General features: G+C 48.2%; 1 protein-coding gene across 1 annotated transcript in view; it reads right to left on the bottom strand.

The window, feature by feature from the left end:
* Positions 1-336: 336 nt before the first annotated feature.
* Positions 337-17660, bottom strand: part of LOXHD1 (lipoxygenase homology PLAT domains 1) — a 133941-nt gene continuing 116617 nt past the window's right edge. The window contains 4 exon segments of the mRNA XM_053913122.1: positions 337-892; positions 5856-6014; positions 7348-7480; positions 12246-12416. Of these exon segments, the coding sequence (XP_053769097.1) occupies positions 412-892; positions 5856-6014; positions 7348-7480; positions 12246-12416 (944 nt within the window). The 3' untranslated portion in view covers positions 337-411.

Here is a 17660-nt window from a genome sequence, read left to right on the forward strand (position 1 = left end):
GAGTCCAGCTTTCGGGGGGAAAAAGTGTTAATTAACTTTTGCTTAAAATACACTATCTCGATGGCGTCTTCTTCACCACTTTGATTCCCTGGGAGAAGCCCCAGTTTCCCATCCGCACCAGAAGCGAGTCTCGGCCTGGCCACTGCTGTTACTGGAAAGAAAGTGCAAAGAGCTGTTTTTGTGCAGCCACAGATGGTGACACAGGCTGATGGCTTCCTGTAGGTCCAGGAGACCGAAGAGGGGCAGGACCCACTAGGAGTCACCCAGAGTGGACTCTGAAGGACCATGAAGTTCTGGTCCACAGTGTCACATGCCACCCTCTGGGAACAGCTCCAGGAGGCTTTGGGGAAAGACGGCTGGAAGCCAAGGTGCAGGGTAGGAAGGTGTGGTGGGGATGCTCCATCCACCCCCTCAGACAGAAGGGAAGAGGTCTCTCCAGGTGAGCCCGTCTCCCCGCTTCTTGTCAAGCCACCTGCCGCATTTGAAGATGGTGGCCACCCCCGAGCTGGTGTTGGTGACTTCCACCTTGTCCACCAGCCAGCCTGAGTAGTAGCCGCTGCTGTCGTGCTCCACGCGCACTTTGCGCAGCTCGCCCAGGTCCAGCGTCTCCAGGAAGAAGTGGTCCGTGCTTCCCCGCTCGAAGAGGTTTCGCATTTTCTGCTTCAGCTCCCGCCTGCCCGTGTCCCCATTGGCCCCAAAGATGGTCACAAAGACGTTGGCATCGGTGCCGGCCCCTGGCTCATAGCCTGTTGTCACGATGACCTCGTACTTGACTGGCACCAGGCTCTGGACCTTGCTGGCAAAGGTCTCAGTTGTCTTGGTGACTTCGAATACCTTGAAGTACTTCTTCTTCCTCTTGAGGGGGATGAGGCAATCACAGTTAAAGAAGTACCTGGGGGGTGGGGTTGAGGAAGCTCAGTGAGAACCAGCCAAGGCTCACACCCTCCCCAGGACCCTAGCCGTCCATAAATGACTCCTTCCCAGGTGACAGGATATTGGGACTGGAAATGTCTGCGTAGCATGTGAGGATAAAGTCTCGCTTATCTTAACATTCACAGAGGCATCTCCATCCTTCCAGCTGGCTTTTAAAATTCTCCTTTAGTTTTTCCCCTCACATTCCATATCTGATCCGCCAGCCAATTCCAATGAGCTGCTCTTTAAAATAGATCCAAAACCAGCTCACCTGGAGAAGTAGGCAAGCTCTCATTATCTGCCCTGCTGCCCCTTGGTCCAAGTCACCACTATCTGCCCCTGGAATGCATCAGCCTCCCAAGCGGTCTCCCTGCTTCTTGCTCCTACGATCAGTTCTCTATACAGCAGCCCAGTGACCCCGTGGAGATGTAAGCCCAAGAATGCCACGCCCCTGTTCAGAACCCTCCAGTGGCTTTCCAGGTTACATAAAAATCACCACCATACAAAGGCCTGCAAGACCCTATGTAGAGACAGAAAAACAAATACAATAAATTAAAAAAAAATTGCTACATGATCTGAGCCTCCTCCCAGGGTTCACCTTCCTGACCCGGGACCAGCTCTTTTCCTCTAAGCTCCCGCCACAGCAGCCATGCTGACCCCCTCACTCCCTCAAAAGGACTGACGAATGTTTTTACCCAATGTTGTCACCTTCAGGGGCAGCTGAGGGATTCAGAGTGAAAATCCCAGGCAAAGCCAAGTGGAAATGTGGCTATGGAATGCGTGCCAAATCCCTTACACTTGGCCGAGTTGAACTGTGTGTGTGAGTGTGTTGTGAGTTGTGAGTGTGTATGTGTGTGCACACACATGCTTGTGGACCACAGAGTGCAAAGGTTGAGAGAGAGAGTCCTCTGCTGAAGAAGCCACCACAAGCAGAAGCAAGTTCAGGGCCAAAAGAAATGGTCTTGGACCCAAAAGTTCCCTGCCTACCGCCACCCCACCCCACAGAAAAACACTGCACTGGTTCAGGGGGCCGGGAGTCTGTTGCCGCCCTGCTGCCTGTGGACCTGAGGCCAGTCCCATCCTAGCCCAGACTGGGTTTTCCCATCGGCAACACCAGAGGTTTGGATTGAACAGTTATAGTTTCCTCCCACTCCAAACTGCTATTGTAACGGCTTTGGAAATAAACAATTCTGGCACTGACTAATGACCTCAGGAGTGCAGCCCTGCGCAGGCATGCCCAGTGGGAGAAAATCAAACCCATTTTAGAGGAAAATCCAGAAGAGCAAAAAGACCCGGGCTGCTGCAGTCTTACTAAACGCCAGGGCTTTGCATTCTCACATCTCATGCATCCCCACAACAGGTCTGGGTTGCAGGCATCTCGCAGAAGGGGAAACCAAGGCTTGGGGAGGAGATGCCACTGCACACGGTGACGCAGAACTGGGCCCCGAGCCAGCCGGCCTGGCCGCTGAAGAGCCAGCTATTTAAAGACACTTCCCCGGACGTTCTTATTCTGTTGGGAAGTTCTGTCTTCCCCCAATTTATCTTGATAAATCTGGATTGTTGTTACGAAACACACTTTCTTAGTGGGGGATACCCTTGCATTCTTTGCTTAACGTTTTTTTTAAAATGCATTTCTTTATACATATGCTCACTAATATACATAATTCTATATAAATGCACAAATTATATGATCATACGCATGTGTTTCTAAACTCATTCTTTTCCTTGGCACTCGCTCCTTGTCCTCCCTCACTTCAGTGTCCCACGGTTGCCTCAGACGACCCATCGCGGTTGCAGGTGGGTCTGGCCCAATTCCCCTCCAGCCCCCAACCCTGCACAGACTCCCCCCGCCAACACAGACACACACAGGATGCCAGCATGCCATCTCTGCAATGGCGTCATGCAATCCGTGTTTTCCTGTAACTTGCTTTTTTCACTCAACAGTCCTTCCTGGGACTTGCTCCAAGCCATCTGGTACATATTTAATTCATTATTTTTAATGGCTGAACAATATTCCCTGGTGTAGATATAAGGAAATGTTTTCTGATAGACATCATAAAAGATCCCCAAATTGCTGGACCTCAGGGCTTTGTGGAGGCAAGACTCTCGCTGTGGAAGGACGCCTGCCGGGCTATTCCCACCGCAAACAGGGCGAGGGTCAGCCGCGAGAGTAAACGCAACAGCTGAGAATAACGAGCACAAAAGCAGCTGAATATGTGAAAAAACGTGTACAGTGTGATCACACTTCTGTGAACGGTGTGCAGGTGAGGTGGCAGAAAAATGCCAGAGAGGAGAGGGTCCTCTCATGCTGATGGCGGCTGCCTCTGCTAGGTAGGGCTTTGGGGAATCTTCACTTTCCCTTATCCGTTTTCTTTGTATTACTTCGATTTTATAATGATTATGTATTAGATATGCTGTTGGGACAGAACAATGAAGCTGGTTTTGGTCTTAAAAAAAGAAACACAAGCCTCTCTGTGTGTCCTTCCACCGAACTCCTGAGGATGTCAGAAGAGCCGGTGGGAAAGCGACGCATATTGCCACAGAGTAGCCAGAACAGGAAACGGTTGGAAGGTGAGGATCTGAGATTATTGTGTTCACAAGCTCTTGAGATTAAATCCATTTGCAGGTCGCGGAAAGCCAAATGTTGTGTTCAGTGTTTGGAAGGGACTGTGGAGGCAAGCCCAGGGATAGGGAGTGGTTTTCAGGAGATTCTAGAATGGCGATACGTTCATCACGATGACTAAACATGCCTGCCCAGTCCCCTCGGAACGGAGGTGCTGTTTCGGGGGTGAAGGTTGCCTTCCATCAGAAACCACGGGCCTGAGACCTGCACTGAGGACCTCTGAGAGCCCCGGCCTGATCCTTCCCCTGCCTCCTGCCTCTAGAGAGCATCTAGCTCACCTCCCAGGAGAGACTGAGGCAGAGAGAGGTGATGGGTAATTGCCTGAGGCCACGCAGCTGACCCATGACCTGGAGGTCTGGCCTCTCTGCACCCTCTTTCCTTTGGAAGAGCGCCGTCTGGAGGACACCCCATCTTCCCCATCTAGCCCAAGGACAAACTGGCAAGAGGCCACACCCTTGCTGGTGAAGAAGAGGCTTTCCTGGGAGTGGGGCTTTTTCCACTGGATGAGAAGTCCCCCACCTTAGCGCTCAGGTGGAGTTCACGGGCTGGGCCTTCACTTCCTCTCTTCCAGAGCCTGGAAGGTACAGGCAGTGCTGAGATCTTTGGCTGTTTCTCGCTCACAGCCAGCATTGTCCATTTAAAGCTAACTCAACTGATGACTATTTTATTATTGTATTATCTAGCAGTAGGTTTTTTTGTTTAGTTTGGGGGTTTGCAGAGGAGTATCAGCAGCCACGTTCCCTGTGGCCGAGGCAGTAAGCGGCTGCAGAAGAAGCTTTGACCAGACCCTGGCTTGCTGGGTGAGTCAGTGGCTCTTCTCTGCACTCTGTGTCCCAGCTCCCAAGCCCTCACCTGTATTGCTCCCAGCAGCCCTGCCCGGTGGCTCCTAGGAGAGCAACAAATAACACTGCAGTGCAAGAGAGAAGTTGCTATATGGAATCGTCCCCTCAAACTCTCGTGCTGAAATCCTAACCCCTGATGTGATGGTATTTGGAGGTAAGGCCTTTGGAAGTTAATTAGGCTTAGATGAGGTCCTGAGGGTGGGGGCCCTAAGATGAGATTAGAACCCTTAAAAATAGAGGATGAGACATCAGTGCTTGCTCGCTCTCTTTCTCTGCGAAGTGAGGGCACAGCAAGCCAGGAAGAAAACCTTCATCAGAACCCAAACCATGCTGGCACCCTGGCCTCAGCTTTCCAGCCTCCAGACTGCGAGAAAAAAAATGTTGTTTGAGTCACCCAACCTGAAATACTTTGTTATGGCAGCCTGAGCTGGTTGAGACAGAAGTTCAGAAGTCAGAACTCTTTCCTGCCCGTTCCCAAAGGGGAAGCTCGGTGAGAGGGGGCCAGTTCCAGGGGCCCTCAGGCCACTGGTTGAGTGTGGACAGACATTGCTTGGAGAAGCGTGGGCTCCTGAAGACTGGACCCTGCAGCTGAGGGACCTGCCTGCAGCGGGCAGGCCTGCCCCGGAGGGGCTCTCTGGTGTGCGTATCGTGAAAGGTGTGGCCGAGGGCAGGGCGAGCCCCAAAAGTGTACACAAAGGGTCTTGAGGGGCCAGCAGCAGTTTTGCGGGGGGTGGAGGATGTGCCCTACGGTGAGTTTGACCTTGGCTCTCACTCACTCCTCAGGCCGACCTCCCCAAGGCAAGCATTACCCTCAGCTTCCCCTTTCTCCTCTCCTGGTTTCTTCGAAGAGTCTTTCCTGCCTTCTAGAGCCCCTCAGACTCTTTCTGGCTTCCAACGTGATTACCAAGTGGTTTTAATTAGTCAAACTGATGACTGTGGAATGTTACCCAGGTAACTAAGACCCTTAATCTACCAAAAATGCCTGAGTCCCCAGGCAGACCCTGGTGGGACAAATGCAAAGCTCCTTATCTAGGGTCCTCAGAGGCAGATGGGCTGTGACAATTCCCTAGCTGTCTCTGGTCCCTACCCTGCCCACACAGACAGTGGCCTTCCACTGTGACTGTGGAAGCAGCAGGCTTCAAAGCTGCATTTCTTTGTCATTATACAGTGATGGGAAGGGAGGGAAAGGCAAGTCTCCGCTGTCTGGCACTGTCTGACTTGCTCAGCATTCTTCAAAAGCATCCATGGAACAAAAGGCAGGAGCACCTAAGGTCCCCTGGTCTAGTCCCCTCCCCTGGGGTAGGCTTATGGTTCCGATAGCTCTAGGACCAGTACAGCTGCCTCTTCTCTTCCTGCCTTACAAGCTTCCTGAACAAGGTGACCTTGGCCTCAAAGGGGACACCCCCCTGCACTGTGCTGTCTTGCCCGTGGTCCAGCCTCAGGCTCCTGCGGAGGGCCAGCAGGATGCACATACGTACACATTGCCGTACTCCATCTCGGTGATGGTGATGGTCTTGACGTGCCAGAGCAGCTCTCTCTTGGGGATGAAGCGGTCCTCCCTGGCAAGGTGGCCCACGCAGAGAGCAGCGATGTCCCCCAGGTAGACACTGTCAAACTCAAATGTGTCTGTAGTCCCCCTGCAGGACATAAAGATGTGACCAGTCAGAGCTACCATGCCCACTAAAGGAAGTAAGCATTTATTGAGTACCTACTGTATTCCAGGCTCTGGTCGGAGGAACAGGAATAGAATGCCAGGCAAGAGCCGATGTCAGGCCTCCACTTCTGGAGGGGTTCAGACTAGTTTTGGAAGAAGATATTCACAACCATTAAAAATCCCTGCCTGCTGCCTGGTCCCAGCACTAGTGGACGGTAACAACGCATGAACTTGAAAGAGGCGTGTGAGGCCCTGGGCCCTGGGCCTTGGACAGAGGAGGGGGTGGGATGACAGAGGGAGGGAAGAGCCTCTGATGTAGACCTGACTTGGCAAAGCTGTGGGATGGGAGGTGCAGACATTGCTGGGGAGTGCTGGTGCGGCTGGAGGTTGAGGGGAATTCAAGGAAAGGAGGGGGGCTGCAGCAGTCTGTACGTGTCAATCAAAGGAGTTCAGACTTCGTCCTGACCTAGAAGGAGTTTAAATGAAAGGTGTAGTGGGTTATGGGAGGGAGAGACTTTATTTAAGCAACTTTGGAGGGAGTGGGGGGACCAGGTGGGCATCTGAACAGCTCGGAGGCAGCACTGATGCAGGAGAGGGGGTGAGATTCTCCAGGGGAAGTCTGTAGAGGTGAGTAGAGGCCCCTTTATATGAGACCCAGTTTTGGTTTTCCTATAGGGAATCTTAGAGGCTCTCGCTTCCCTGTTTCCTTCTAACTAGCACTTAATTCTACACTGTCTCGCATGATTCTTTTGCAGGTTTATGGGCAGGTGTCTTCCCTTTCAACTAGACTGTGAGTTCCTTGTCTGAGTGGGTGTGGGATAAAAAAGTCTTCAGTGATTCTGGGTCTTGCAGCATAGTAGGATCTCTTTAATTAATTATTAATTAACGAACCATTGCTGTAGCTTTCTATTAACATTTTAAAGACTGAAATGTATTTGACATATAACATTGTGTAAACTTAAGGTGGACAATACGTTCCTTTGGTAACGTGCATTGTACTGCGATCGCCAGCGTAGTGATGGAAAGCACTGCGACCACGTTACAGAATTGCCCTTTCTCCGTAGTGGTTGCCATAGTTAGGTTCTAGTCTCTCATGGTGGGCTCACTTTCAATGGCAGTCCCCTCCTCTTTTATACATCTCCTGTTTCATCCCTAGCAGCTCCCATGGGGTTAGCACACAGTAGGTACTCAATAAGCACTTGCAGTTGAAGCCCATTAATATTCCTATAGCTCACACCAGAGGGCGTTGATCCTTGGGGTCCCTCTCTTACCCATCCCACCCACCCCCATTCCCCTGTGGGCACCCCTCTTCCTACTTCCTAAAGGCCCGCTGTCTAGAAGAATTTTCCACGAGGAACTCTTTGGATCGGTTCTTCCTGCCCTCCAGGATGAGCCAGACGTTCTCCCTGGTTTCACCTCCATTGCCTGTTTCTATGACGATCTCGTAGGCTGCGGTAGAGAAGGTGGGAAAGGTCAGAAGAGGGGAAGCAGCACCTGCCATCAGGGCTGCTCCCTCCAGCCCCTGTATTAAGTCATAGACAAAGCCTGGGGTGTGGTTGGGGCAGGTTAAAACGGCCACACTTGAGGGAATATAAATAGAATCTGCCCTGATTTGGGGGCTGAAATGATGTTCCTATTTTATTTATAGTAGCAGCCTCTTTGCCTGGCGAACTTGGTAGCTTCTGGGAATGAAGCAACAGCCGCGGCTGCCTCCGGGAAGCAGGTTTTCAACAGATGCTGGGGCCTGGCTCTCAGGGATGGAGAGCCACTGCAATGCAGAGCGATGCAGAGCGATGCAGAGGGATGCAGAGCAATGCAGAGGGATGCAGAGCGAGATCCAATGCAAAGTATAGGGAGGAGGAGAGGAGCTCCCGCTACAGAAAGGGCCTGGAAAGCCCCAGGCAGGCAAAGCTGTAGGAGAGCCTCCACTGTCTCTAGCAAGGGGTCCTACTTCCCACTCTTGTCTCAATTTTCACACAGGGGTCAGGCTCAGCATCACAGCCTCCTCCCCTTCACTTCCCACAAGCATGTCTGCATTCATTCGTCCAACATTTGTTAAATGGGTGCCAAGTGTCAGGACTGGTCTAGACTCTGGGTGATACTGGCACTCAATCTCTAGTGCCAGACGCACACGCTGATTATACCATTGGACAGGAAGTGGTAACCCTGGGACAAAGGTCCAAAGTACCACAGGCCAAGAGGGAGAACCTGGCTCCTGGTTACCTCCTCCCTCATCTCCTAGAACTCTCTGCCTTGCTCCTCCAGCCACCCTGCCTCCTCCCATGCTGTTCCTGGAGCACAGAGGCATGCTTCTGCCTTGGAGCTCTGCAATGATTGCTCTCTGTCTGCACTGCTTCCCCCTCCCCCATCTCCACCCCCTACACTAATTTGGCTCACTCCTTCACCTGCTTCTATTTCTTACTCAAATGTTACCACCCCACTGAGGTCTGCCCCAACTACCACGAATAAAATTGTAACCTGATTTCCCTCAGCACTTCTGGCTTGCCTTACCTCTTATTTTCTCTCATCCATATCACCTAGCTTCTTCTAATGCACTGTGTAATTTATTTATTATTTTATTTATTGAGTGCATGCTCCATGAGGGCAAGGGTTTCATTTTGCTCACTGATAGATCCCATGTGCTCAGAACAGTGCCCAGCACAGAGGCACTCAGTAAATAGTTGCTAAGTGAATGAATGAATTTTGGGGCTAATCACAGGAATCGTCCTGAAGCAGGTGGCATTTCAGCTTGGGCTTGAAGAAAAGCCATGGCCATGATCAGCAGAAAATGCAGGAATGTTCCAGGCAGAGGGAGAGGCATAAGAAAATACTGAGGGGTGTGACAGGGGCTTGAAGTCCACACGATCAGACCTGATCCTCCAGGGCCGGGCCAGGGGTGGAGCTAGCACACGGAAGGACACAACAAATATTTGCTTGGAGTGTCCCTATGCATGCAGCTTTTACTGCGGTAAACTCACTGGTGAGGGTTTGGGGTTCTGGTCCAAAGGGGTCGCTCTATTTCTGTGCCTTTATCTCAGAGATGTGATGAAGATAATTAACAGGAGAGATGGCTGTGCCTGCTGCTCACTGTGATGTCTGTCCCAGCCCCTCAGCCCCCCTTTGCCTTTGTGACTTTTCTTGAGGAGAATCTCTGCTATTGGAAACAGAGAGAATGAATCTATGCGAAGAGCTGGGTAGACCACCGTGGGAAGAGATACCCGGTGAGCACGTAATGCCTGCAGAAGGGCAGGACGTGCGGAGCCCAGCCTAGGGTGGTGAGCAACGTGAAGTGGCTGAGCCACTGTAGGGGACTAGAAGCCACCCCAGGGCAGAGAGTGGTCCCATTGCTCCCAATTTGGTTCCCAGCAGAGGGTAAGGTGTGTCTTGCAAACCAGACCCCTGTGAATTCAGAGTAGATCCTGGGCGTCGGTAAGGAAATGGTTTGGAGGAAGGAGCTCAAGGAACCTCTGTGCTCACTATGATAAACCCTGGAGGTAGGACCTAAACATCGGTATTATTTAAAGATTGCCAGTGGGCCCTGGCTGGTGTGGCTCAGTGGACTGAGCACCAGTTTACGAACTGGAAGGTCATCAGTTGGATTCCCTGTTAGGACACATGCCTGGGTTGTGGGGAGTCGTGTGAGAGGCAACCGATCAAAGTTTCTCTCTCAGGTCAATGTTCCTCTCCTCTATTCCCTCTCCCTTCCCCCCTATCTAAAAATAAATAAATAAAACCTTTAAAAAAATTAAAGATTGCCAGTGGTTTTCAGCTTCAGCTGCACATGAATCAAGTGTTTGCTGAGGGCCAGGAGCAGCTTCTGGAACTACTGACAAGAACTGCAGGTGAAGACAGGGAACAGGGGGATAAATGAGGTGGGGCAATCGGTCAGTCTGGAGGACCAGCCGGGCTCAATCCTGACAAGTCTGCCAGTGGTGGTTCAGAGTCCTGGGCTAGGAATCAGGTCACCTGGGTCCTACTAGCTACCAATGGGCCTTAGATGTGTCCCTTCACCTTTCTGGCTTTCTGTTTTCCTCACCCATGATAGAGAGGAGTGCACTGGCCCATGGGGTGGGGGGAGGAGACTGTGGGGACACACAGAGAACAAGGTTATGGAGGGCTTTCCACGTATGAATCTCTGTTCAAGTACGAGAGGGTATCCAGAGGTGCCCCTAAGTCACAGACACCAGATGTAAGTGCCACATGGGCTGGGTCTCTGTTTTATTCATTGGTGTGTCCTCAGAACTCAGAATAGGCCATGGCACTTAGTAGGTGTTCAATGGTTAAGTAAAGGTAGCTGAGGGTTGGCTGTTTGGGTCCTATGGCATCCTTCGTTCTCCCCAGGATAAGCTCCTATCTGAGGACAAAGGTGTGGCTGTCTGGGCCCTGATGGGCAGGGTAAGAGCATGACACTCTGCCCCTTGTAGGCTCCTAGTAAAGACAGACTGACCCAGGTGTCTCCCAGGCTCTGGACCCTGCTCTCTCATCTCTAGTTCATACACATTGTTCCAGAACTAACACCTGTGATGCCTACCCTTTGCAATCTCCCTGCCAACCCCAATCCCACAGTCTTAGCAGCTGTTAGGCAGGAGATCTGTGAGGGAGACTCAGTGATTACCCTCCAAGCCTCACAAATATCTCCTCTCCTGAATGCCAATAGCCTGAGGAGCCTGTGCTGCTCATCTTGGCACTGTGTAAGGGGCTTGAGTGTACCTATTGCACAAGCAGCTGAAGTTGCTCCCTCTGACAAGATTGTGAGGCTCCAAGGAAAAGGACGGCACCTTCTTCCACTCACTGAGCACTGACTGCACACCTATCAAGTCCAAAAGCCGACAGAGCTGCAGAGGGCTGCACACATGAGTGCTTCACTCCCTGACTTCGAGGAGCTTACAGTTGTGCAGGGAGACTAACACATGTACAAAGGTTAATACACATAAACGTGGGGTCGCAAAGCAGTGTGCATCACTCATAGCATGTAAATTAAACCTGGGCACCCGGAACTCCTCAGTAAGTGCAGTTACAGAAGCTAGGAGTCCATCCTCTACATTAGGGCAGGAAACCTCATACAGATAAGTTGACAAATGGGTGCTTGTCCCTCGTTTGAATGCTCCCAGGGACATCAGTGCTCAGTACCTCTCAAAGCAGCTAATGTCACCTTTCAGTAGTTTGGGTGGTATGGCAGAGATGGGTAGGTGGCTTTCCACCAAAGATCCATGTTTCCCATCTGCAGTGTATTATTTGCTAGAAAGAGCTGTTCAGCCAGGGACTACATTTCCCAAGTGCCCTTGCATTGAGGTGGAGCCACATGACTAGTTCTCACCAATAGAAAGTGAGTCACTGTGTTAAGAAGATAGAGGAGTAAACCTTCTCTTTTCCCTTCTGCAGGAAATGTGGGAGCCATGTGTTGAAAATGGCAGGCAGGGATGAAAAGAGCATGGGTCCTTGAACCATGGTATGGAAGAGAGACTTCCTGCCAAACACCAGCAGTGGACTGTTACATGAGTGAGAAATAAATTTTGTTGTGTTAAGCCACTGAGATTTGGGGTTTATCTCTTATTACAGCTAGTGTTACCTTAATAACTAAAGTTGGAAAATCCTCTCTTTACATTGGGCTCTGCCTTGGACAAACCTTTGTTGTGTCGGACCCAGACCCTGCCATCTGCAATGAAGAAACACCTCCCTAGTCCTGATGGCCACCCACCCTCCGGGGCAAGTACTCTTTCCCTTTAAATATCCCCTGAAGAAGGGACCACAGAGAAGGTGGCTGATGGAGATGCTGGCTCCCCCCTACTCCCACCACCCCGCACATTCTGTTTCCAGGAACGCTTGATTTGGCAGCTGTTGCCACAGGCATCAGTTGGACGGAGTCCATGATATAAAAATAAACCAGAGAGAGCTTCAAACTTCCCAGCCCAGCCCTCAGGCCAGGGAGAGCTTGTCCCCAATGGGTTTGCCTCCTACCTAATTAGTCCCTGAGATTCAGGGCCATGATCTGTTACCAGTAGCTTGGCTGCTCCAGGTTCATCTAGGGGGTTTGCTTATGCATCTCCCCAACAGTCTTACCTTCATTAGCCATCTGATTTGCCTCCAGTTGTACCAGTCTCTTCTTTACACTTGTCAACACCATTTCCCACCTCCCTCCTAAGCTAGTTCTCATTTAACTGAAGATTCAGCCCAAGCATCACAGCAAGGCTGAGCCCACCAATCTCCCACGTACTGGTCTCCTCCAGCTCATCGTGGATCTCATTGTTGGCACAGGCAAAGTCGCGGACTGTCTGTCTGTCACCCTCAGTCTTGGAGAGCCAGCAGTCGCATTGGAAGCGGAAGGTCTCATCGCGGGAGTTGTCCTTCACATCAATGTAGTTCAGGTGCCAGCCTGGAAATATCCCTGTGGGAGAAAGATTGTGGGGCCTGGAGATGTGCATGCTCCTCCTCCCTTCTCAAACCTCCACACTCCTGGCCCTCTGGCCGCATGGCCCTGAACAATTTCTCTGTCCTCTCTGGGCCTTGGTCTCCTTGTTGATGAAAAGACAGCTTGGGTTAGATGACCTCTGAGGGCTCCTCTAGCCCAGAGAATACAGTTCTCTTGAAAACACCCTTAACTGGGAGTTCATGAACCTTAGAGGATTTGTGTATGGGATTTAAGCAGTCTGTGGGCTCCAGGAAATTGTGCTATAATCATACATGGACATTTTACCAGGGTAGGGCTCATTGCTTTATCATAATCCCAATGGGGTCTGTGATCCAAGAAATAGACCTTTTAGCATTCATAAAGCTGAAGGATGAATCCTTTGTCTTCTTGACACCAGCATCCACCTAGCTCACCCCCATTATCCTTATAGAATCAATTCGGGCATCACTTCCTCCTGTAAGCCTTTTCCATGTTCTTCCACTGCCTACTCTGACTGTATCCGGTGTCTTCCTTGCTTTGATGACACTCTGAAGCTGCCTTGGCCATGCCCTGACCATCCTGTTTACATGTGTCTCTTCCCCTAGATCATGAGCTTTTGAGGGCAGGAACCAGGTCTTCTTTGTTTTTGTTCCCCCAATGCCAAGCAGAGCAACTGGCTTGTAGTAGTTGCTTAATGGAAGCTGAATGAATATGTTATGGTTTTGAGACCACTTGTTGTTGGACAATCATAGGAGGGACCAGAGATGGCAATTTCTATAGGGTATGTTGTTAAGCCTGACATATCTTGCCCTAATATCAAGTAATCAGCTGCTTCTGTTGTAATTGGAAGGGTTCCTTTAGAAGTGTTCCCCTCAAATTGTAGCTATCGTGATGAATTGATGTGTATTCATTCTGTGAGCTGCATACTGTCTGCACTAGGCACTCGTTCTGTTATTCTCCACCCCTCCATGTCCTTGAGAACTCAGAAGGCCAAAGGGCCACACATAGGGAGAGATCCCAGTGGTGTGACAGGTTATGGTGATGATTATTCCTGAGGTGCTTTATATTTCTGTGAATTTATATTATTCAAAAGAAAACATAAATACATTCACTTCATGATAAAAATTTTTCTTCATTTTAGGAGAGTTTTCATTTCAGAGGAGCAAGGAGAAGAGCAAGATGAATTAAAAAATAAATACTCTTGTGTTATAATTTGTTCAGTATTATAAAAGCTAAGAATTAATCATTTATCTTGATTTCCCTCTATGAATTATATTTCATAGTAATCAAATAGCCTGAGAGACAATTATTTAACAGAACTCTAGCTGATAAGGGGATAAGGAGTGACAGTTAAAAAATCATCATTTGTAACCCTAACAGATCATCACTGGGTGAAGCCAGTAGATGAGAAGTTACAGGGGGACTTTGCAATGGAGTAATTAGGCTGACGGTCCCTGGATCCACTATACTATGTGAGCATCCGTAACAGTGGGACTGCCATGATGTAATATGAAGTACACAGGTCCTATTTTAAAGTGGTACTGATGCCACCTATACAATATTTTGCCAAATAAAGTTGAACCTGAATGTTGTTGAGCCTTCAGAGCTGGCTTTCAGACTGTAGAAAGTATGGGGAATGAAAAGACAGTAACACCATGAAAAAGCAAACAGGTCCAGAGTGTGGAAATTCTATAGGTCAGTCCTATATGGGTCCTAATTCTATAGGACCCAGTTTCTTCAACAAGTTAATGGCACAGAAAAATAAAGGGAGTAGGCACTGCTCTCCATTAAAGAGACTGAGGAGACATAACAACCAAATGTAGTGTGTGGGCCTTGTTTGCATAATCATTCAAATAAAACCCAAAGTACAAAGGCATTTTTTATGTTATTAAGGAAATTTGCATATGGAGTGAAAATTGAATGACATAAAGAAATTATTGTTATGTGTGATGATGGCATTGTGATTTCACAAGAAATTGTCCACTTTAAAAAAGAAACATACTAAATATGTTTGGGATGAAATGACATGAGGTTCAGAATTTGATTTTATATCTTCCAGAAACCAAAAAGAGATTAAGAAAGAAAAACAAAAGAAAAGGGTAAAGCAAGTATGACAAATCATAATTGTTGAATCTATGTGATGAGTAGGTGGAAGTTCATTGTAATATTCCCTTCACTTTTGTGTATGTTAAAAAATTTCTGTTAAAAAAGAACCATTGGATAAACAAAAAAGATAGAAAGGTAGATTCAGGAAAAGAAAAGATTGCTATGCTATTAAGTTAGTTAAACATTTATAATCTGACTTACACAGTGATTTTTCAGGATCCACAACTTTTTTTTGTATGGAAAACTCTCAAACAAAATATATTTGTCCTCCTAAATTTCTATGCAAAGGAAGCATAATGTAGCATGAATATTTTTAAACTGAATATGAAAAAGTGTGGCATAGAGAGCACTTAAGGACATGTTTAGCTGTTTTAACTTATATTAACATTTAAACTTCCATTTCTGGAGGAGAAAGTTTCTATAAAGAAGAAGTTAGGCACAGAACTTGGACTTCCTGTCCCTCTCCTGACCCTAAGATCCCAACCACGTGGATTTAATGAGGATGCAGAAATGTTCTCTTCCCTGCCAGTGATATGGCTCTGCTCTCAGACCCAATGTCTGGTTAGAGGGAAAGAAGCCCAGTTCTCTGCCTACAAAGGGAAAAGGATAATATGAATGACTCAGGATTTCCCAAATGGCCATTATAAGGCCAAGGTAATCCCATAGTCTTGGGCTATCCAGGGGAGGAATCAGTCTTTGAAGAGCGCACTCAAATCACTGTGTGTCGCTGTCCATGGTTCTGAGCCACTTTTTTCCTTTCTTTCAGGGTTTTGACAGTAGATGATGAGATAGAATCAACTGTCAGATTTTTGCATGGAAAAAAATACATGAAGAAAACTGAGAAAGTCTAGTTATGCCCACAGTCAGCATCAGAGATTGGCAGCTGGTGGTAGAGGTCCTAGTCAGGACTCTGAAATTCATGGCTAGGTCTCAATTTTTGAAAGTTCTAAGGCACAAGAAAAAACTCTGAGCTCTGAGTCTGGAGAAATGTAGGTTCCCTGTGACTGAGTAATGAAAAGACAAGAACGGATCTGAGGGACCCAAACAGGGGTATAAATAAATTCTATTAAAGCTGTATTAAGTCCCTACTATATCATAAGCAGCGGCTTTAGGGAAGGAACAATGAAGAAGACAATGGTACTTGGGGAGCTGACAGTCAAGCAAAGGAGACAGAGAACAAGCATGTAGTTACAAATACAATGACTGTTTTGGGAGGGGTTCTGGTTAGGTGAGGAAATAGGAAGCACTTTCAGTAAGGAAGTGAGGACATAAGAGAGTCTGTTAATCTATGATGATTTTGGTTCTAGAATCTTCCTATTTTTCCAGCTTAGAAGAATATAGGTGTTTCTGAGCCCCAATTACTACTGAACTGCCTGCAGGGGGATAGGGGCCCAGGCTGCAAAAGTTAAAGCAATGAGTTTGTCACCTTGAGAATTATAACTCTGGACCATCTGGCCTCACTGGACTTGAAGCTGCTGCAGCTAACCCTGTTGACATTAGGCTCTGTGATGGGACTGCATTCTGATTTGCTGTGTTTTAACTTGGCCCAGTGGTCTTGAATGTTTTTCTACCCAGATGCAAATACCAAGGCAGACTTTTTTCTGAAAAGCCCCTCTGTTCTCAAGAGCACCAATATCTTGTTGGTATGTGTTGGTAGCATGGCAGAGTTGGGAGCTCATGGATACAATATGCTTCTTTCTAATGATGGCAGAGACACAATTCCTGGGACTATACTTCCTACACAATGGTTTGCCTCAGGTGTGGTCACTGCAACAGTTGACTCTCTGCATGGATATTAGGATAGGCAGACCCCATCCCCACCCCACTGCCATTGATCTGATCAGCCAAATCCCCTTCATAAGGCTTGCAACACACACAGTGGGGCTCAGTGCTTTTCCTGAGACACTGGCAGCCCAATTAAGCTCTGCAGTGCTTGTCTTGACTGAGCGATCATTTGTTGAGTGTCATGGGCAGCAGTTCCTTCTGATCTTGTGAACTGTCTGCAGAAGCAGATGATCTTAATGATTATGGTGTTTCTTATTATGTCAGAGTTTCAACCACCAGTCAACCTGCTACTGGTTCTAAGACAATCATAATGGATGATGAGAGAATAGGAAAGAATTCAGGGCCCCCTTTTTGTTTGCTTCTTGGAAAAGAGGAGAGGTTCATCAGGGATATTCTGAGAATGTTCTGCAAACATGTTCTTTCTCATAGACTCAAAATGACACCAGAATGGACAGATAAGTATCCCCATCTACAATACTCTTTTCTAGATAAGACACCCCCATACTCCCTGATAACAACCACATATGGGGGCCACAGTGAACAGATGTAGAAGAATCTGCCCTCATCTCCTCATCTTTTTTGACCCACTGGCACAGTGGCTGGGTGAGGGTGCAAGATGGGCTGGCGCATAGTATGGTGTACTGGAACAGTGTCAGAAGGCCTGGATTTGCTTGGGCTGCATTCTTTTCTCGATGTGCGGTCCTGAGTAAGGCATTCAAACATCATAGGACCTCAATATATTTTTTTGGTTGTAGAAAAGACAGATAACAAAGTGCTTTTGCTGTAGTAATTCACAAAGAGGTTGCAATGATCAAATGTTTGTATCTTTAATACCTAACTGAGCATCAGACATATAGTGAACATTGAGTGAATGGACACACCAAGATTTGAAAACTGGGGAGTACTGTGCAAATATTGTCATTTTATTGCTTTGAAGACTGGTTATTTTTTCTGTGCCTAATCTGAGCTTATTCCCTGTCATGGAAAATATTTAACTGTTTAACTCATGCTAAAGCAAAATAGTCTAGCTCTTTAGGAAGAGAGGTTTCAAACTGCCAAGCTGGGTTTCATCAGTCACCACAACAGACATATTGGTCCCCAGGACTTGGAAGAAGTAAAGACAAACCAAGTCAGGATGGCTCCAGGCCACTCGTGAGGGAGACTCAGAAATACTGGAGAAAGCTCTGAGCAGATAGTTTTGCAGAGGCTAGTTTCAGCAGAGGACAGGAAGGGTGAGTGATAACAGTAAGAATTCAGAAAGCAGCATGTCTCGAGGAGGTGAAATTGAGTATTTAACAACTCTTCTCTAATTAAAATAGAACTTAAAGGCCCAACACCAGAAAAAAAATA

This window comes from Desmodus rotundus, chromosome 10 (genome assembly GCF_022682495.2).
Source record: "Desmodus rotundus isolate HL8 chromosome 10, HLdesRot8A.1, whole genome shotgun sequence".
Taxonomy (NCBI): domain Eukaryota; kingdom Metazoa; phylum Chordata; class Mammalia; order Chiroptera; family Phyllostomidae; genus Desmodus; species Desmodus rotundus.